The sequence below is a fragment of the Narcine bancroftii genome, chromosome 14, assembly GCF_036971445.1.
Source record: "Narcine bancroftii isolate sNarBan1 chromosome 14, sNarBan1.hap1, whole genome shotgun sequence".
In the NCBI taxonomy this organism is placed as follows: domain Eukaryota; kingdom Metazoa; phylum Chordata; class Chondrichthyes; order Torpediniformes; family Narcinidae; genus Narcine; species Narcine bancroftii.
Window position 1 is genome coordinate 27165161 of NC_091482.1, and position 22830 is coordinate 27187990.

General features: G+C 38.4%; 1 protein-coding gene across 3 annotated transcripts in view; it reads left to right on the forward strand.

Annotated features, from left to right (window-relative positions):
- The window catches only part of mks1 (MKS transition zone complex subunit 1), a 72736-nt gene that overhangs the window by 25506 nt on the left and 24400 nt on the right, over positions 1–22830 (forward strand). For all 3 annotated transcript variants that reach the window (XM_069911522.1, XM_069911523.1, XM_069911524.1), the window contains 2 exons: positions 2732–2802; positions 5649–5718. In XM_069911522.1, the coding sequence (XP_069767623.1) occupies positions 2732–2802; positions 5649–5718 (141 nt within the window). The remainder of the gene's footprint in view (positions 1–2731; positions 2803–5648; positions 5719–22830) is intronic.

Sequence of the window (22830 nt, forward strand, 5' to 3'; positions counted from 1 at the left end):
ACAAACCTTACTGCTCTTGGCACAGAAGTGTGAGAGCAGGTCAGAAACAGGCAATCTAGTGGCAAACAGTTAATTTATTATCTACTAGCAGAATACCCAGCATTACCCAGGAAATAAAACATTCAATTGTTGACTACATGGTTGAAACAAATACCCAAAAAACATCATGGTAAATGGTAATTCTGTGTGTGTGTTTTTTAAAAATAAATAAATAAATAAATGTTTCCTGCTGCTTTGTTTGTCTGGAGGCCTGAGCAGGTCTGGGTTACACTAATGCACCTGTTCTGTTTCCTGCTGCCTGCTCCTTGCATGTCTGGAAGCATTAACAGTGAGGCAAGGATGATGTTCCTCTGCTGTCTCTTGCTTTCTCCTTTGTCTAAGTCTACGGGCTTGTGAAGAGCTTCTGCCAATTTTGCCTCTTTTTTTTGGCCCCATATTGAACTGGTTTTGGTTTCTGAATGTACATTGATGCATAGCACTGTACCGAATTGAGGTGTCCCTGGTGCAAGTTCAATTTTTAAAAAACCTTTGAATGTCATATGTCCTTAAAGGTTAAATTCAATGTGGACATGACATTCAGCATCAATTGTTACCCCTACTGAACCTCCTTGGACATTTCTAGAGTCCTCCATATTGATTTGCATGGAGAACAGACATACATGCCCAAATATATGTTACATTTCCTTGCTGTTTGCATTAGCTTCTTTAATTTCCATCATCTTAAATAATTGTATAATTTCTTAACTTTTCCTCAGAATCTGACACATTGTTATCCTTTACAGAATGATTACATTTTACAGAATTTATTTCTATGTAGTCTTGCCTAAGCTGTTTCCTTATATCAGCCAATTTCCTGCAGTATTGTTCATTGAGAAGTGAGATAAATGATAAATTAATCTATATTTGCTGGTCAGGACCTCCAGAAAACTTACCTCTTATTCAAATTGTGTTTTCGGACCTTTGTAATTTTCTGAAATGGATGTTGTTTTAACATCTTGACTGCAAATAAGTAATGCAGGAACTCTTTTCAGTGATCCTCTGATCTTGGGTCTATAATGATGGAATGAAAAACATTTGTGATCTTTTGCTTGAGTTCCACAGTTGAACTAGAACTGATTGTTTAGAACTAGTTGCTAGGGTGGTTTAGCTGCTTGTAAATGTCGAGTTCTCTCGAGATTAAAATAAACCTGCAGAAGGGTACTTTGTTAAAAATATTTGAAACAGTAAAAGGGTATGCATTAGGTTGTTAGGACTGGAATCTACTTGGAGGCGAGAAGCCCATGCAAGCACTGCCAAGGTTTAAACATAACAGGATGTTGAAAGTTAGGGATAGTGATAGATTTGCATGCAACAGATGAATGAACCTTGCATCTGAGAGCAACATCAGAAACAATCGGAGGACAGTCATCAACTTACTGCCCTTTTGCTATGATGGTTTCCAGGAATTATTTTTCAACACAAAAGTGGGGAATGTTTTCGTTGTTTAAAACTTTCTAAGTGCTTACGCTATCATTAGAAACATGCAGTATGTGCTTTAAATAACTAACATGTTCTAGCTATTTGTTGGGAAACCTGTTGGACTACAAGGAAGTGTAAAGGTCAAAAAATGGATGCTTTATTTTGTCATGCATAATGTATTACACTTAGCAATAGATGCCAATAGCCCCTCTTACACGCATCCCACTAAATTGGCTATTCAGTGTCCTGGGATAGGAATGGGGATTTGGTTTTTCACACTTGACCACTCCTAACTGGGACAGTGAACGCTTTCACACTTGCAAGGAGCCATCCGCTGGGTTAGGACTGTTCTACCTTCTACCGGTGACGTCATGATGCATTGAGCAATGGTGGATCTGCCCTAAATCCTGATCAATGTATTATGATTTTGTATTTGAATAAAATTAATCATGCCTAATTATAACATAATTAAGCTTTATGTACAGCACAGTATGAGCCCTTCAGCCCCTGTTGTTGATGTGCCAACCTATATAAAATTTTATAAGAGTCCATGGTAAAGTGCTAGCAATAAATAGCAATGGCAGACAATTTTTAAACAGCATGGGAAAGTGGGTAGTGCTGTAGCGCAAAATTTATAAAGACTGTGGGGAAAAAGCTACCCATTTTCCCACGCTGTATAAATTGTGTGCTATAGCGCTACCCACTTTTCCACGCTGTTTAAAAACTGTCCGCCATTACTATTTATTACTTTTTTATTTCCTCTCTCTCCTGCTGCGACTTTCCTGCGGCAAAGTTTATACCTTTTAATCTTCCTTCATGTTCCTGCACTCACCCAAAAACTTGGGTCATTTCAATCCCACAATACAATTACCTGTTCTACACTTGCCTGATTTCAGTGCCAGCATTATGCAGACGGCCAGGGCCGTCAATCCCTAGCGTGAAATGACGTCATCTGACACCGGGGTTGAGCTGATTTTGCTTTCAGGCCGTTAATTCCTGGGATCACTTGCAAGAGTGAAAGGGGCTAAAGATTTGGTCTGATTTGTACAATAGGTTGCACTGTCATATTATGTGTTTTTTTTTAAATAACATTGAAGTAAATGAGTAGGCAAGTTCTTCCTTGTAATAACTATGGTATGTTCATATTGTTGAAGTGTTTGCCATCTTTTGTATAATGTAATTTGAGTCTAATGTCGATTGAATGGTGTACATCATCACCACATTGCCTTTTTCTTGTAGAGCTTAAACAACATCTCCATTTGTTGATGTCTAGATTGGACCTGTCCTCTAAACCAGCAGTTATCTGGGGTGACACAGACTTGTGCAACCAAGGTAGATGATCAGGTAAGTAGCCTTTGATAGTATGTTGGAAATACACAAGTCAGGCTACATCTGTGGGAAGAGAAACAGAGTTAGCAGGTTGTTGGGATAGTAATGGGAATAAAATTCAGTGTCTGGAAAATCTAACGAAGTCCTGAGTATGCTAGATTAGAGGATACTGGGCTGCAATAACAAATGAAAATGTTGTATACATTTTGTTTTACGTGACATGTGGATATATGTACCCACGCTCCTGTTCGGCTCCGAATCATGGGTCCTCTACCGGCATCACCTACGGCTCCTAGAACGCTTCCATCAGCGCTGTCTCCGCTCCATCCTCAACATTCATTGGAGTGACTTCATCACCAACATCGAAGTACTCGAGCTGGCAGAGTCCGCAAGGATCGAATCCACGCTGCTGAAGACCCATCTGCGCTGGGTGGGTCACATCTCCAGAATGGAGGACCATTGCCTTCCCAAGATCGTGTTGTATGGTGAGCTCTCCACTGGCCACCGAGACAGAGGTGCACCAAAGAAGAGGTACAAGGACTGCTTAAAGAAATCTCTTGGTGCCTGCCACATTGACCACCGCCAGTGGGCTGATTTCGCCTCCAACCATGCATCTTGGCGCCTCACAGTTCGGCGGGTAGGAACCTTCTTTGAAGAAGACCGCAGAGCCCACCTCACTGGCAAAAGACAAAGGAGGAAAAACCCAACCCCAACCAACCAATTTTCCCTTCCAACCGCTGCAACCATGCCTGGCTGTCCTGCATCGGACTTGTCAGTCACCAACGAGCCTGCAGAAGATGTGGACATACCCCTCCATAAATCTTCGTGCGCGAAGCCAAGCCAAAGAGAAGAATGCACCATTGTCTATAGAAAAGTTATTTCATTTAATTTTATATTTGTACAATCTGATGACAAATAAGAACTTGAAATGGACCTGACTCCACAGCTAGATGCTGCCAAGTTCTTATTGGATGGTGGAGCAGGCTGGATGGGCCCAATGGCCCATTTCGGCTCCTATTTCTGATGTAAGTCTCTGGAATAACCTGAAATCACAAAGGTTTTAGAGGATGGTAGCGTTGCAACCGTTTTGAAAATGGATTTAAGAAAGCAAATTAGTGCCGCAACTTGGAAAATTATAAATGGAAAATAATTGTCATAAGATTCCAATGTACTTTCATTGTTACACAGCTTAGAATGCATTTCTAGGAGCAAGTCCTAAAAAAAAAGCAGCCCTAAAGTGGGCCACTAACTACAACATGTGTTGCTGAATAGTGCTTTTCGTTTGGGCCTTGGTGATAACCCTTCTTGCTGTTGCATTCAGTTCTGCTGGCAACCTATGTGCCTATCTTGGTATAGTAGTGAGACTGGTGTTGATGAGGCTGGAGCAAAGAGTAGGGGCTCTAGGGCCATACAGTCAGTGCAGGCATTGCTGAAGGCATTAGCAGCTACATTTTCCATAGGCCTCTTCATACCTGTGTGGGTAGTTCTTTGCCGTGGGAGTACCAGCAGAGGGTAGGGGTTTGTCTCACATTCCCTAGCACAGTAGCAGACAGCTTGTACCCTATGCTTACCCTTTCCACCTCATGTTGGTTATGATGGAAACTGGTGTCTTCTCTCTTGCTGGGCTTTACAAGGCACAAGACCTGCGAGTACCGTAATTGTATTCATCAGCATGAAACAGGCCCTTCAGCCCTACGTCCATGCTGACTAAATTGGCACTGGATTAGTCCCATTTGAGTCCATTTCCTTCTAAATTCTTCCTAACAATGTGTTGTCTTTTGAATGTTTTTAAATTTTAAATTTAGACATACAGCACTGTAACACAGGCCAATTTGGCCCTATGAGACCATACCGCTCAATTTACACCCCATTAACCTACACGCCGGTATGTTTTTAAAAAAATATTTTATTTAATCTTGGTACACTTTTGAAGGGTGGGAGGAAGCCAGAACCTCCAGAGAAAAGCCCCCACAGAACTAGAGAGAACATACAAACAGTGCAGGCTTCAAACCCAGGTCTGGTCCTGATCGCTGGAGCTGTAAAGGCGTTGTGCTGACCGCTACACTAACTGTGCTGCCACTGTTGTATCTGCTTCTATAGTTTCCTCTGGTACCTCATTCAGATATGGACTATCCTCTGAGTGAAAATGTTGCCCCCCACCCCCTCAGGTTCCCCTTTAAATCTCTCTCCTGTCACCTTAAATCGATGGGCTATAATCTTGGAAATTGTCAACCCTGGGAAAAAGACTGAACATTCACTTTATCCATGTCCCTCATTCTCCAGACAATAAAGACCGAGACTATCTAACCTCTCCTGACATCTTCAACCTCCCAGTCCTGGCAACATTCTGGTGAATTTTCACTGCATCCCTTCCAACATATCAATATCTAAGAGTTTGTTACCAAAGAGAAATCACTAGGCTGGGAAGAATTGTGCAGCAACATAAAGACGGGGGGGTGGGATGGGGTAGGGGAGGATGCCAGCTTCCATCACTTCAACTGGGTGACCTGTCAACACATGGAGCAGATGTTGCTGGTCGCTGCATAGCTTCTCCTGACCCACATAATACCAGCCCATACTGGCAGCCTTCCAGACCAGTGTGAGTTCTTTGCCAAGAGTGCATCAGCAGAGGGTTGGAGTTCACGGCAGGGTCCTGGCACATGCCAAGCATGTCTCTGTAGGTAACCTGTGGGATTTTAGACTGAAGAGCCAATAATACAAGAAGGAACGATATTACTGTTAACTGGGTTACAAATGTATTGATGATTTTCAAAAAAATCTTACGATTCTACAGTAAAACAGTTGTTTTAAACCGTATCAATGTTTTGGCTTTTTGTAATTTCTGGTATTATTTTAAATAGGAGAATGTTGCATATTTTTCATATCCATTCAACTTTGAAATGTCCGTAAGAAGCGAAGATCAGCCTGAAGGTGAGTATTCCTCTCAGATTTCCAGGTACGCCATTGTGCAGAGCAATCTCTTACCATTTCACCTGAGGATGTCTCTTCCAAGCTGCTTGTTCACATTTGCAGTAGGTTGTATCTTGTTCCCATGTTAGTGCAATGTGTGTGGTTCTCTCCCAGTCCCCAATGAATTCTCTTTACATTGTGAACTTTGAATGCCTAAGGTGATGTCTGAAACTTTGCTGTAGTTGCAAAATTTTTCTTTCCATGGAACTTTGATCTGGACAGGACTATGATCAGGAAAGGGAAGGTGTAGCCATGATCCGGAGTTTTAGATTTTAATTGCATTTTGGAATTGTATTTATTTTGTATCTTTTGCTGTGACGTGCTTCATCAGAATAATGATGGAGGAAAAACAGGAGGGCTTTGGCTTCTGTTGGTCCTGTCTGCTATCTTGTTAACAGAGCCTTGCTAAGCTGCTCGTTAAACCCTGACAATGTAGATGGGGGCAGGTGACATTGAGACCAACATAGAAAGCATTCCAATTCAGTATTGATTGTGGAGGAGCACATTCTGCAGTCATTGATCATATTTCCCCAACAGTTACTTGCTCTGCTGCAACCTTGCAATGTCACAAGCATTGAAACCATCCTGATGCAAATCCAGTTGAGCTTCATTTAATCCAAATGTATGCAACATTTGGATTATATGTTTGACTTATTTTCTTTTTATTTTTGCCGCTAACCCGTAATTGTAGTAATCTCCCCATTCCCCAATGTTAGGGCAGAAACTGTTGCTGAAACTAAATAGGAAACCTATCCAATAAACCTTAATTACTCTAGGGCAAAGATCATATGCTGTATAATTGGCAACTTTCTGCAATGCTTCAGATAATCTGCCTGGTCCCAATTGCAGTATTACCCTCTGGATAAGATTATCTCAGTAGCTGCATGGATTTTTCAGTTTCTTCTATAATGTATTTTTGCCAAACAGATAAAAATTCAGTTAGATTGTTTAAGCAAATACGTGGGGGAATTAAAAACAGTAAAACCCCTAGTATCTGGTGCCTACGGGATTGGTAGACCCGGATATGAGTATTTTCCGGTTGCTTGAGAATGCATGTTGCATGAATGGAGAACTAACGGCAAGGTGCGCCAATTTTAAACTTCATATTTTTTTACCCATTTATTTTCTGCATTTTCTTTTTTGCCAGTTGCTTGAGGTTACCGGTTAATTCCAGACAACAGGGATTTTACTATTAAATTTGTAACATTAAATCAATTTGGGCTAATTTGTACAGGGCATTTAAATAAAGGAATGAAAAGTATTTCCGAGACTCACCACTTCATCACTTGTACCTAGTTTGGTACCTCAAACTCTGAGCTTTTGAGTTTTTAGACAAAAGTTTTCAACTTTAAACTTTTAGGTGTAGAGGGCATAAGTTAAAAGAAATATGTTGGTTTCTAAATGGTAGAATTTTTTTTGTCAGATTGATAAATACTGTTATCTGGTGTCGGACTCTGGCTTTACCCTCCCCTCAATTTGGTCTATGTGTCATCTGAGTCCAGCGTGCTCTTTGAATGATGTGATAGGAGAAGGTATTCGATTTCACAATCAGTTTATTACATAGTACAAGAATAAAGCTTAACAGAGCTCTGGTTCAGTCGTTAGTTCATAGGTCACCTGCTCGGTGAGATATTCCCCAAGACTGACTCCTACTGTTCAGTCTCTTCTGTTTATATAGATCAACATTGTAACATTGACCACAAGTTGGCTTTCTTTGATAAACTCCTTGCATAAAATTTATCTCAAGCAATTTCCTGCTCTGCACTTATCAATGGTGTAGACCTCCTATCTTAATTCCCAAGGCCAGAATATCCTGTTGTTTTGATCAGAAGTCAATTCATACCCCAGATATTTCTAATTATTTCTTTGTTCTCGTCTGGCCATAGTCATCTGTTCTAATCAACACCTCCCTTGTATCCTTATGACTTAATTATTCCTACTAAATTGGTTTATCCATTTTGTTTGTCTCTGACATTCTCTTATCACTTATCCTTGCAATCCACTTATCTTCCTGTCACTGGCCTGTTTATTTTAAATTTTCTTATTTTTCACACTATAAACCACATTGATCAAGATACATACATTTTTCTTTTCAAATATATAGTGTCGTTTTCTCCCCCCCTTCCCTCTTCCCATCCCACCCTCCCTACCTCCCCTCCCATTCATTTAAAGTTCAGAATCTAAGATACATTAAACCCGTCAAACAATGTGGTCACTCAATAAAAACAAACAAGAATTTCCACTGAGTCAATTCTTTTCATTCCCTTCTCCTTCTGTCATTTTAGGTGGTAGATGTCCCCTGATGGTTTTCTCTATTGTGTTTCATGCATGGCTTCCATATTTGTTCAAATATTGTAATATTATTTCTTAAATTATATGTTATTTTTTCTAATGGAATACATTTATTCATTTCTATATACCATGGTATTCTCAATTTATCTTCTAATTTCCAGGCTGACATAATACATTTTTTTGCTACAGCTAGGGCTATCCTAACAAATCGTTTTTGTGCACCATCCAAATAAAGTCCACATTCTTTGTTTTTTATGTTACTTAGGAGGAAGATCTCTGGGTTTTTTGGTATATTGCTTTTTGTGATTTTATTTAATATCTGGTTTAGATCTTCCCAAAATTTTTTCACTTTCTCACATGTCCAAATTGCATGAATTGTTGTTCCCATTTCCTTTTTACATCAAAAACATCTGTCAGATACTGTTGAGTCCCATTTATTTAACTTTTGAGGTGTAATGTATAGCCTGTGTATCCAGTTATATTGTATCATATGTAACTTCGTGTTTATTGTATTTCTCATAGTTACAGAGCATAACTTTTCCCATGTTTCCTTCTTTATCTTTATGTTTAAATCTTGTTCCCATTTTTGTTTAGTTTTACTATTTGTTTCCTCGTTCTCCTTTTCTTGTAGTTTAATATACATGTTTGTTATAAATCTTTTGATTATCATTGTGTCTGTAATCACATATTCAAAATTACTTCCCTCTGGTAACCTCAGACTGCTTCGCAATTTGTCCTTCAAGTAGGATTTCAGGTGGTAGTATGCCAACACTGTATTGTGAGTTATATTATATTTATCCTTCATTTGTTCAAAGGATAATAATTTATTTCCTGAAAAGCAATTTTCTATTCTTTTGGTCCCTTTTTTCTCCCATTCTCTAAAGGAAAGGTTATCTATTGTAAAAGGGATTAGCTGATTTTGCGTCAGTATTAGTTTTGGTAGTTCGTAATTTGTTTTATTCCTTTCTACATGAATCTTCTTACAAATGTTGAGCAGATGATGCAATACCGGAGAATTCCTACGTTGTACCAATTTTTCATCCCATTTATATAATATATGTTCAGGTATCTTCTCCCCTATTTTATCTAGTTCTAATCTAGTCCAATCTGGCTTTTCCCTTGTTCGATAAAAATCTGATAGTTATCTTAATTGTGCGGCCCTATAATAATTTTTAAAGTTTGGTAGTTGTAAGCTTCCTTGTTTATACCATTCTGTTAATTTATCTAGTGCTATCCTCGGTTTCCCCCCTTTCCTAAAAATTTCCTTATTATTTTCTTTAACTCCTTGAAGAATTTCTCTGTCAAGTGTATTGGCGATGCCTGGAATAGGTATTGTATCCTTGGGAAAATGTTCATTTTAATACAGTTTATCCTTCCTATTAGTGTTAGTGGTAAGTCTTTCCAATGCTCTAAGTCGTCCTGTAATTTTTTCATTAGTGGATAATAATTGAGTTTATATAGATGGCCGAGGTTTTTATTTATTTGTATACCTAGGTATCGTATTGCTTGCATTTGACATCTGAATGGTGATTCTTTCTTAAATTTTGAGAAATCCGCATTATTCATTGGCATTGCTTCACTTTTATTTGCGTTGATCTTGTATCTCGACACTTCTCCATATTCCTTCAATTTCTTTTGTAATTCTTTTATTGATATTTCTGGTTCTGTTATACTATAACGTCATCTGCAAATAAACTGATTTTATATTCCTTGTCTTTTATTTTTATCCCTTTTATTTTATTTTCTGTTCTTATCAGTTCTAGTGGTTCTATGGCTAACGCAAACAATAAGGGAGATAGTGGGCATCCCTGCCTTGTTGATCTGCTTAAGTTAAATTGTTTTGATATATATCCATTTACTGTCACTTTCGCCAATGGCCCCTTATATAATGCTTTAATCCAATTAATATATTTCTCTGGTAAACTGAATTTTTGTAGTACTTTGAATAAATAATTCCATTCTGTCAAAGGCCTTCTCTGCGTCTAAAGCAACCTCTACTGTTGGAGCTTTATTTCCTTCTACTGCATGAATTAAGTTAATAAATTTACAAATATTGTTTGTTGTTCGTCTTTTTTTAATAAATCCAGTTTGGTCTAGATTTACTATTTTTGGTACAAAGTCGGCTAATCTGTTTGCTAATAGTTTAGCTATTATCTTATAATCTATGTTAAGTAAAGATATTGGTCTATATGACGCTGGTGCGAGTGGATCTTTCCCTGTCTTTGGTATTACTGTAATTATTGTTGTTTTGCATGAATCTGGTAGGCTTTGTGTTTTATCAATCTGGTTGATTACTTCCAGGAGGGGAGGAATTAATAAATCTTTATATGTTTTATAGAATTCTATTGGGAATCCATCCTCTCCTGGTGTTTTATTATTCGGTAGTTTTTTTTATTATCTCTTGTATTTCTACTATTTCAAATGGTTCTGTTAATTTATTTTGTAACTCTATTTGTAATTTTGATAGTTCAATTTTAGTTAAAAATTCATCTATTTTGTCTTCTTTCCCTTCGTTTTCAGTTTGGTATAATTGTTCGTAGAACTCTCTGAAGTTTTCATTAATCTCTGTTGGATTATATGTGATTTGTTTGTCTTTTTTCCTTGATGCCAATACCATTCTCTTAGTTTGTTCTGTCTTAAGCTGCCATGCTAGAATTTTGTGCGTTTTTTCCTCATAGTTCATAATATGTCTGTTTTGTCTTCATTATGTTCTTCTCCACCTTATATGTTTGTAGTGTTTCATATTTTATTTTTTTATCTGCCAATTCTCTTCTTTTCGTTGTGTCTTCCTTCATTGCTAATTCTTTTTCTATATTTGCTATTTCCCTTTCCAACTGCTCTGTTTCCTGATTGTAGTCCTTCTTCATCTTAGTTACATAACTTATTATTTGCCCTCTGATGAACGCTTTCATTGCATCCCATAGTATAAACTTATCTTTCACTGATTCCGTATTTAATTCAAAGTACATTTTAATTTGTCTTTCAATGCATTCTCTAAAATCCTGCCTTTTAAGTAGCATGGAATTTAATCTCCATCTGTACATTCTTGGAGCGATGTCCTCTAACTCTATTGTCAATATCAGGGGTGAGTGGTCCGATAATATTCTAGCTTTATATTCTGTTTTTCTAACTCTGTCTTGCATGTGAGCTGATAACAGGAATAGGTCTATTCTTGAGTATGTTTTATGTCTACCCGAATAATATGAATATTCCATATCCTTTGGGTGTTGTTTCTTCCATATATCCAAAAGTTGCATTTCTTGCATCGATTTAATTATATATTTGGTTACTTTGTTCTTTCTGTTAATTTTTTTTCCCAGTTTTATCCATGTTTGAATCCAAATTAAGGTTGAAATCCCCTCCTATTTGTATGTTCCCTTGCATGCCTGCTATCTCCAAAAAGATATCTTGCATAAATTTTTGATCTTCTTCGTTAGGTGAATATACATTGAGTAAATTCCAAATCTCCGAATATATCTGACATTTTATCATTACATATCTCCCTGCTGGATCTATTATTTCCTCTTCTATTTTAATTGGTACATTTTTACTGATTAATATAGCTACTCCTCTAGGTTTTGAATTATATGACGCTGCTGTTACATGTCCTATCCAATCTCTCTTTAATTTCTTGTGCTCCATTTCAGTTAAGTGTGTTTCTTCAACGAATGCTATATCAATTTTTTTCTTTTTTTTCAGTAAATTTAGCAGTTTCTTCCTTTTGATTTGGTTATGTATTCCGTTAATATTTAAAGTCATATAGTTCAACATAGCCATTTCATACTTTGTTTATCTTTCCTTTCCGTTTCCTCATCATCACCTTTCCTTCTTATCCATTTCAGCTTTCTTGTTTTGAACACTTTATAAGACAAACATTTCCCTTATTCTCCTATCTAAAATTTCTTTAACCCCACTATCCCCTCCCCTTCCTGAGTTGCCCTTTATCCCTTGTCAGGCAACCACATCTCCCCTCTCCATTTGGATTTGCGAATTCACTCGCAAGCGTCAACTGATTTTGCAGTGATCGTAACTCTTCCCCACCCAGCCCACCCCAGTAAAGATTCCAATTTTCATATACAACAAAGGTCACTCTCTTAATTCCCTCCTTACTTCCTCTCTTCCCTTTCTTTCCCTTATTAATTCTTATCTATACTCTATATATTTTCCTTTAAATACGCATACACTCATGTACACACATATATACATACACACACATGTATACACCCATATACACACTTACATATAGTTCGTGATCATTTTTGCTCTCGTTACATGTCTTCATTTCTCTGTCTGTCTTGTAGTTGTTCTGCAAATTTTCATGCTTCCTCCGGATCCGAGAATAGTCTGTTTTGCTGCCCTGGAATAACTATTTTAAGTACCGCTGGGTACTTTAGCATAAATTTATATCCTTTTTTCCATAGGATCGCTTTTGCTGTATTACGCTCCTTTCTCTTCTTCAGGAGTTCAAAACTTATGTCTGGATAGAAAAAAATTTTTGACCTTTGTATTCCAGTGGCTTTTTGTCTTCTCTTATTTTCTTCATTGCTTTCTCCAATATATTTTCTCTCATTGTATATCTTAGGAATTTTACTAAAATGGATCTTGGTTTTTGTTGTGGCTGTGGTTTAGGGGCTAATTTTCTGTGTGCCCTTTCTATTTCCATTTCTTCCTGTAATTCTGGTCTTCCTAGGACCCTGGGGATCCAGTCTTTTATAAATTCTCTCATATTCTTGCCTTCTTCATCTTCCTTAAGGCCCACTATCTTTATATTATTTCTTCTATTATAATTTTCCATTATATCTATCTTCTGAGCTAACAGCTCTTGTGTCTCTTTAATTTTTTTATTAGATTCTTCTAATGTCTCTTTTAAGTCCTCTACTTCCATTTCTACGGCTGTTTCTCGTTCTTCCACCTTGTCCACTCTTTTTCCTATATCTGACATGACCATCTCTAATCTATTCATTTTTTCTTCTGTACTTTTAATTCTTCTTTTTATTTCACTAAATTGTTGTGATTGCCATTCTTTTACTGATTCCATATATTCTTTAAAAAAAAATATCCATTGTCTTGCCTTTCCCTTCTTCTTCCATTTCTCTGTGTTCTTCTTCTTCTTCTTCTTCCTCTGGGTTGGTCATCTGTTGTTTCCTTGATTTCTTTTTACTCTCTTCTTTCTTGTTCTCATTGTTTTCTATGTTCTCTTCTTGCTGCTATGCTGTGGCTGTCATTCTCAGCTGTGGAGATCGACTCCTCATCTGGTCCCCCCTCCCTTCAGCATTTTTTTTGTCTTGCACGGTTGCGCACTTTTGCTTGGCTCCGCGAGCCATTTTTGTAGTCCCGAGCTCGGGACTTCGACTGACCTGAGGGAGCGGGCTTCTCTCTCCACAGCGGGTCTCCTTGGACAGGTAAGGCCTTCACCTTCTTCTTCCAATGTCTTTTCTTCTTCTCTTCTTCCCGTTGCTTTCGACTTTTCTTTCTTCGCTGCCATTTTCTTCCCACCTTTACTTTCACTTTATTTTAATTTTTGTGTTTGTGCCTTTGTGTTTTCTGTGTTTTTTTAAAACTTTTCCGGAGAGTGCTGGAGTTCACCGACCGGCCACTACTCCATCACGTGACTTCTCCGAGTAGGTGGATCTGTTGCTGCACACTGACTCCAGTGATACCAAGTCTCTTTTTCCTTGTAGTCGAACTGCATGGGACATTCTTTCCACCACTCTGTAGGGCCTTGTCCACCTGGGCGCCGACCACTTTCTCTTGATCACCTTTAGCAGAACCCACTCAGCAACGAAAGGTATCAGGGTTTCACCTTTTCGTTCAGTACTTGCAACCTGTTGTGAAAAATCTGATACCAGAGCCGTTAGTTTATCATAATAAAGCTTACATCTCCTTGGGCTTACCTCTTCCTTTGTGTTCTGAATCCCGGCTCCAGGTCCCGGAAACTGGTGCCCCGTTTGTAGTTCATACGGAGTAAATCCTGTCACAGAACTTATCGAACTCCTTATTGACATCAATGCCAGGGGCAGCGCATCCACCCAATTTAATTTTGTCCGTGCCTGAACTTTCCCAATCTTACCTTTTATTGTTTGGTTCATTCTCTCCACTTTCCCTTAGGATTGTGGATGATACACCATTCCAAAGGCATGTTTTAACCCCAACATCGCTTCTACTTCCTGTAAATCTTTACTCTTAAAATGACTCCCATTATCTGACCTGATCTTCCTAGGAAATCCATGTATAGGAATGTACTGGTTGATTAGGAACTTAATTACCGTCTTTGCATCTTCTCTTTTGGCAGGGATTGCCTCTGGCCAAATTGTGTACACATCTACTGTTACTAAGAGATATTGATATCCCCTTGCCCTCTCTATCATGTCCGTGTAATCAATTACAATTTCCTGCCCTGGTAACTTAGGCAACAGAAACTGTCCTCCGTGAGATTTCACAGTCGCCTTGACATTATATGTCATACATACCTTACACTCTCTGATATGATTCTCCTCCATCGCCGGCAGGAAGGGGTGCCACCAATGTATCAAATACCTTATCATCTGTTTCTTCCCACACTGGGTTAACCCATGCGCCTCCTCCAGGAGGGATTTCATGAGTCCAGATGGCTCCACACCTGACCAACAGATCTCTGCCCAAAAGATTAGTAGGGCACATCGCCGACAGAATATATTGGTGTGTGAAAGTGTCCGGCCACAGAAGTGATTGGTGGCTTAGAAAATGGCGGATTTCCTGGTGTACCCGAGAACCCTATCAACTGGACGCTAGAGGATGATTTTTTAGATTGAAACTCAGCGCCAGTAAGTGTTGAAAATCTGGCACCCGTATCTACTAAAAAAGATACTTCCATGTCCATCACTTTTATTTGCAGGAAGGGGTCTGCCAACCCAGCCTGCTACTGGGTGCTCGGGACCCGTCACTGCTGGCACCATTGCTCCGCCTCCTTTAGCAATGGGAATTGTCCTGTCAGAGCTATAGCTGCATGGGGTGCTTGATGTACTGGGGTTGGCACTGACGATCACTGGGGCTGGACCCAAGGCTCATATTGTAGTGGTCCATACCCCCTTCCGCATATTAGGGGGCACTCTCTTTTCTAGTGTCCTGGCTGACCACATCCAAAACATACGGCTGGCAGCATTCGTGGAACACCCCGACCTCTCCCTCTTCCTCGGAATTCCCCCTTTGGACCCCCAGTCCTGTTCCCATAGGTGGAACCCGGTGCCCAATTTGGGGCCGGGTGCCAATACGTATTATTCCCTTGTGGTGGCTGCTGAACCATCTGGTTTGCACCCTTTGAGGGATTATTTTTTGCCTCATTGGCCTTTTTCCTAGCCTCTTCCAATTGGAGCTTAAGTAGCTGCACTTGTGCAGACTCCATACTTTGTTTGTCCTCCTCTTGCTTGGCCCTATAACGCTTCATGTGATGGGTCAAATGTTTTTCCCATTGCTCAGTCGAGCAACCAGGAATATCAGGGTTATTCTCTAACGCCTCCCTGACTACAGCTGGCAATCCGTTCATTACGGCAGATCTAAACAGTGTAGTTTGCAAGGGTCCTGTGGCAGGGTGTACTCCGGCTTTATCTGTCCAAGTCTCTTTACACTGAAACAAAAAGTTCGAGACCTCCTCGTCCACCTTAATGGAAAATGTCAGGGACTGCATGACACTGGGGTGAACGGGAAACTTATCCCGCATTACACCTCTTAGTGCCTTAGCATGTTTTGCAAATGGTTCGGCATCAGGGCACATAGTGGTTCCTGCGACCATTTCTACCTGCTGTATTTCCCACAGCCCAAGCTGTTTGCCTAACAATGCTCTCTAGTCTCCCATGGCTATCTTATGTCTCATCGTATGTTGGCAGAACTTTCCCATCCACGCTCCGCCTCCCTCAGTAGGAGGTGGCATTTTATCCAAAACACAATTCATATCCGCGAACGAGAAGGGTTGATACCTTTCCCCAACTTGCGGTCCCTTATAAATTAGCGGCATCTGTCTATACCTTTCTGGAGGACGTAATTCCTCCCAGTCTCGCAACCCATATCCCGAAGGGGAGCGAGCTCTTCCCTGACCCTGTCCTTTATGTGTAGTCATTTTCCCCCTAATCGTTATTTGATGCTCCATATCTTCATCCTCACTTTCACACTCTCACTTGCACTTTCACTTTCCTCGTCCCGGGGGGAGTCACGTGATGGAGCAGTGGCCGGTCGGGGAACTCCAGCCCTCTCCGGAAAAGTTTTTTAAAAAAAACAGAAAAAACAAAGGCACAAACACAAAAACTAAAATAAAGTGAAAATAAAGGTGTGGAGAAGATGGCAGTGAAGAAAGAAAAACCAAAAGCAACGGGAAGAAGAGAAGAAGAAAAGACATCGGAAGAAGAAGGTGAAGGCCTTACCGGTCCGAGGAGGCCCTCTGTGGAGAGAGAAGCCCGCTCCCTCAGGTCAGTTGAAGCCCCGAGCTCGGGACTACAAAAATGGCTCGCGGAGCCAAACAAAAGTGCGCAACCGCGCATGCGCGAAGACAAAAAGAACACTGACGGGAGGGGGGACCAGCTGAGGAGTCGATCTCCACAGCTGAAATTGACAACCACAACAAAGCAGTAAGAGGAAAACATAGAAAATAACGAGAACAAGAAAGAAGAGAGTAAAAAGAAATCAAAGAAACAACAGATGACCCAGAGGAAGAAGACCAGCAACAAGACACTTCTAATAAAAAAATAAGAAGACCAAAAATACTCAACAAGATAAAACAAACAACCCAACAAGAAAACCAGAAGAGACAGAGGTAAAGGACACAGATCCTGGAGTGGACTCAGAAGAAGAAGAGGAAGAACACAGAGAAATGGAAGAAGAAGGGAAGGGCAAGTACATGGATATATTTTTTTTTAAAGAATATATGGAATCAATAAAAGAATGGCAATCACAAGAATTCAGTGAAATAAAAAGAAGAGTAAAACGTACCGAAGAAAAAATGAATAGATTAGAGATGATCATGTCAGATATAGGAAAAAGAGTGGACAAGGTGGAAGAACAAGAAACAGCCATAGAAATGGAAGTAGATGACTTAAAAAAGAAATTAGAAGAATCTAATAAAATCTAATAAAACAGACACAAGAGCTGTTAGCTCAGAAGATAGATCTAATGGAAAATTATAATAGAAGAAACAATATAAAGATAGTGGGCCTTAAGGAAGATGAAGAAGGCAAGAATATGAGAGAATTTATAAAAGAATGGATCCCCAGGGTCCTAGGAAGACCAGAATTACAGGAAGAAATGGAAATAGGGCACATAGAACATTAGCCCCTAAACAACAACCACAACAAAAACCAGATCCATTCTAGTAAAATTCCTAAGATGTACAACAAGAGAAAATATATTGGAGAAAGCAATGAGGAAAATAAGAGAAGACAAAAAACCACTGGAATACAAAGGTCAAAAAAATTTTTTCTATCCAGATATAAGTTTTGAACTCCTGATACAGCAAAAACGATCCTATGGAAAAAGGATATAAATTTATGCTAAAGTACCCAGCGGTTCTTAAAATAGTTATTCCAGGGCAGCAAAACAAACTATTCTTGGATCTGGAGGAAGCACGAAAATTTGCAGAACAACTACAAAACAGACAGAGCGATGAAGACACACATGTGTATGTATATTTAAAAAAATATAGAGTATAGATAAGAACTAAGAAGGGAAAGTAAGGGAAGAAAGGAAGTAAGGAGGGAATTAAGAGAGTGACCTTTGTTATATATGAAGATTAAAATCTTTTCTTGGGGGGGCTGGGTGGGGAAGAATTACGGTCACTGCAAAATCAGTTGACGCTTGCGAGTGATTTCGCAAATCCAAATGGAGAGGGGAGATGTGGTTGCCTGACAAGGGACAAAGGGCAACTCAGGAAGGGGAGGGTATAGTGGGGTTAAAGGAATTTTAAATAGGAGAATAATGGAAATATTTTATGTTTTGGAAATGTTGTCTTATAATGTGTTCAAAAAAAGAAAGCAGAAATGGATAAGAAGGAAAGGTGATGATGAGGAAACAGAAAGGAAAGGTAAACAAAGTATGAAATGGCTATGTTGAACTATATGACTTTAAATATTAATGGAATACATAACCAAATCAAAAGGAAGAAACTGTTAAATTTACTGAAAAAAGAAAAAATTGATATAGCATTCATACAAGAGACACACTTAACTGAAGTGGAACACAAGAAATTAAAGAGATATTGGATAGGACATGTAACAGCAGCATCATATAATTCAAAAGCTAGAGGAGTAGCTATATAAATCAGTAAAAATGTACCAATCAAAATAGAAGAGGAAATAATAGATCCAGCAGGGAGATATGTAATGATAAAATGTCAGATATATTCATAGTTTTGGAATTTACTCAATGTATATTCACCTAATGAAGAAGATCAAAAATTTATGAAAGATATATTTTTCAAGATAGCAGACACGCAAGGGAACATACTAATAGGAGGGGATTTCAATCTTAATTTGGATTCAAACATGGATAAAACTGGAAAAAAAATTAATAGAAAGAACAAAGTAACCAAATATATAATTAAATCGATGCAAGAAATGCAACTTTTGGATATATGAAGGAAACAACACCCAAAGGAAAAGGAATATTCATATTATTCAGGCAGGCATAAAACATACTCAAGAATAGACCTATTCCTGTTATCAGCTCACATGCAAGAGAGAGTTAGGAAAACGGAATATAAAATATTATCGGACCATTCACCCCTGTTATTGACAATAGAGTTAGAGGACATCCCACCAAAAATGTATAGATGGAGATTAAACTCCATGCAACTTAAAAGCCAGGATTTTAGAGAATTCATTGAACGACAAATTAAAATGTACTTTGAAATAAATACGGAATCAGTGAAAGATAAGTTTATACTATGGGACGCAATGAAAGTGTTCATCAGAGGGCAAATAATAAGTTATGTAACTAAGATGAAGAAGGACTACAACCAGGAACCAGAACAGTTGGAAAGGGAAATAGCAAATATAGAAAAAGAATTAGCAATGAAGGAAGACACAACTAAAAGAAGAGAATTGGCAGATAAAAAAATAAAATATGAAACACTACAAACATATAAGGTGGAGAAGAACATAATGAAGACAAAACAGAAATATTATGAACTAGGAGAAAAAACGCACAAAATTCTAGCATGGCAGCTTAAGACAGAACAAACTAAGAGAATGGTATTGGCATTATGGAAAAAAGACAAGCAAATCACATATAATCCAACGGAGATTAATGAAAATTTCAGAGAATTCTACGAACAATTATATCAAACTGAAAATGGAAAGAAGATAAAATAGATCAATTTTTAACTAAAATTGAACTACCGAAATTACAAACAGAGGAACAAAATAAATTAACAAAACCATTTGAAATAGAAGAAATCCAGGAGATAATAAAAAAACTACCGAACAATAAAACACCAGGAGAGGATGGATTCCCAATAGAATTCTATAAAACATTTAAAGATTTATTAATTCCTCCCCTTCTGGAAGTAATCAACCAGATTGATAAAACACAAAGCTTACCAGAGTCATGTAAAACAGCAATAATTACAGTAATACCAAAGACAGGGAAAGATCCACTTACACCAGTGTCATATAGACCAATATCTTTACTTAACACAGATTATAAGATAATAGCTAAACTATTAGCAAACAGATTAGCCGACTATGTACCAAAAATAGTAAATCTAGACCAAACTGGATTTATTAAAGAAAGACGAACAACAGACAATATCTGTAAATTTATTAATTTAATTCATGCAGTAGAAGGAAATAAAACTCCAACAGTAGCGGTTGCTTTAGACGCAGAGAAGGCCTTTGACAGAGTAGAATTGAATTATTTATTCAAAGTACTACAAAAATTCAGCTTACCAGAGAAATATATTAATTGGATTAAAGCATTATATAAGGGGCCATTGGCGAAAGTGACAGTAAATGGATATATATCAAAACAATTTAACTTAAGCAGATCAACAAGGCAGGGATGCCCACTATCTCCTTTATTGTTCGCATTAGCCATAGAACCACTAGCAGGACTGATAAGAACAGAAAATAAAATAAAAGGGATAAAAATAAAAGACAAGGAATATAAAATCAGTTTATTTGCAGATGACATTATAATATACTTAGCAGAACCAGAAATATCAATAAAAGAATTACATAGGAAATTGAAGGAATATGGAGAAGTGTCGGGGTACAAGATTAACGCAAATAAAAGAGAAGCAATGCCAATGAATAATGCGGATTTCTCAAAATTTAAGAAAGAATCACCATTCAGATGGCAAATGCAAGCAATGCGATATCTAGGTATACAAATAAATAAAAACCTCGGCCATCTATATAAATTCAATTATTTTCCACTAATGAAAAAATTACAAGACGACTTAGAGCATTGGAAAGATTTACCACTAACACTGATAGGAAGGATAAACTGTATTAAAATGAACATTTTCCCAAGGATACAATACCTATTTCAGACATTACCAATACGCTTAACAGAGAAATTTTTCAAGGATTTAAAGAAAATAATAAGGAAATTTTTATGGAAAGGGGGGAAACCGTGGATAAGCACTAGATAAATTAACAGAATGGTATAAACTAGGAGGCTTACAACTACCAAACTTTAAAAATTATTATAGAGCCGCACAATTACGATACCTATCAGATTTTTATCAAACAAGGGAAAAGCCAGATTGGACTAGATTAGAACTAGATAAAATAGGGGAGAAGATACCTGAACATATATTATATAAATGGGATGAAAAATTGGTACAACGTAGGAATTCTCTGGTATTGCATCATCTGCTCAACATTTGGAAGAAGATTCATGTAGAAAGGAATAAAACAAATTACGAACTACCAAAACTAATACTGACGCAAAATCAGCTAATCCCTTTTACAATAGATAACCTTTCCTTTAGAGAATGGGAGAAAAAAGGGATCAAAAGAATAGAAAACTGTTTTTCGGGAAATAAACTATTATCCTTTGAACAATTGAAGGTTAAATATAATATAACTTACGATACAATGTTGGCATACTACCAACTGAAATGCTACTTGAAGGACAAATTTGGAAACAGTCTGAGGTTACCAGAAGGAAGTAATTTTGAATATGTGATTACAGACACAATGATAATCAAAAAATTTATAACCAACATGTATATTAAACTACAAGAAAAGGAGAACGAGGAAACAAATGGTAAAACCAAACAAAAATGGGAACAAGATCTAAGCATAAAGATAAAGAATGAAACATGGGAGAAGCTATGCTCCGGAACCATGAGAAATACAATAAACACGAGGTTACGTATGATACTATATAACTGGATACACTTTCCTCTTCCCAAACTCTTTCCCACTGCCATCTTACACTCACTGGGTCCCCTCCCCTCCCTGTCTCCTCGACTCCCTGTTGTTTGTTGTGAGGAGTGGGGGTGGCGTGATCCTCTGACATTCCTAACGAGAAGGCATTCTCAAGTGTCTGTTCTTGCTCTCTCTCCATTCGCATACTAGTTTCCCTCACTTTACATACATTGTCCTGTATTCCCTTCATCAATTCCTTTATTGTCTCCACACTTTCCTGCACAACTACTTTAAGTCTCTTTCACCTCCTGGAGTTCTTGTCCTGTTAGTTCAGTGACATTCACTATTCCCTCATTTATCTGCATCACTGGCATCTGGGGAATCGGATAAGGTGGTGGCAACGTCTCTGGTAACTTTGGATAAAGCGGGGCTGATGGCTTAACCTCCCCTGTCACCTCCTGCCCCTTTTTCTCCTTTGTGATAGGGAATCCCTTTTTAGTAGCTTGCTGAAGGTTTGTTTCCACAGCCATGCAAGCTAATGTCATATTATGTAAATTTGCCCTCCCCTGTTCCTTCGCTTCCTTCTGTTGTTTAAATTTTCTTCTATTCAAGGTAGACCCTTGTCCCTTATTCTCATGTTCCCGTACCTCCTTTGCTGCCTCCCTTTCGGCTTCTCCTAGATACAATACAAGCCTGATTTTTTTCTAATCCTAGCGGTACCTTCCCCTGACTCTGCAGCTCTTTCCACATCTGATCGTACCGTTTCATAACCTTTCCTTCCTCCCACCAATTGACTCCTTGTTTTTTCCCACTGCTGGTTCACAGATGGAGGAATCCATTCACATCCCCCATACTCCTGACATTCATCCCCAAATTTTCCTTCCATCTTTCGTTTCTATTTTTTTCCCTTCAGACATCGTAATTCAATGAGTCTCTCACCTGGTAGGATTTTGCCACCCATCAACCAACTTTGAACCTTCACATTTTCTTATAAACACAAAAGGAAAAGTTAGCACAATACTCAAACAAATAACTCTTATACAATACTAAAACAAATAGCTGTTATACAATACTAAAACAAATAACTATTATACAATATGTTAACTAAATGGCCAAGAACTTTAACTTTTATGTCTATGTCTCTACTAGGGGACTCTATCCCCTATTCCTCTAGGGGGACTCTAACCCCCGGATTTTTCTCCAGGGGACTCTAACCCCTGGACTTTTCTCCAGGGGACTCTAACCCCCCCCCCCCCACCCCCGGATTTTTCTCCAGGGGACTCTAACCCCCGGATTTTTTAAGCTTTATTCATTGGCTTCTACTAGGACTTTTGCAGAGTAGTGACAACACAATTCTATTGTTGCCAACAGCAGAACTTCGTTTAAACAAGTGTCTGCTTACCTCCTTTTGTTGAGTGGCCACTTGTTGTTATCACCACAC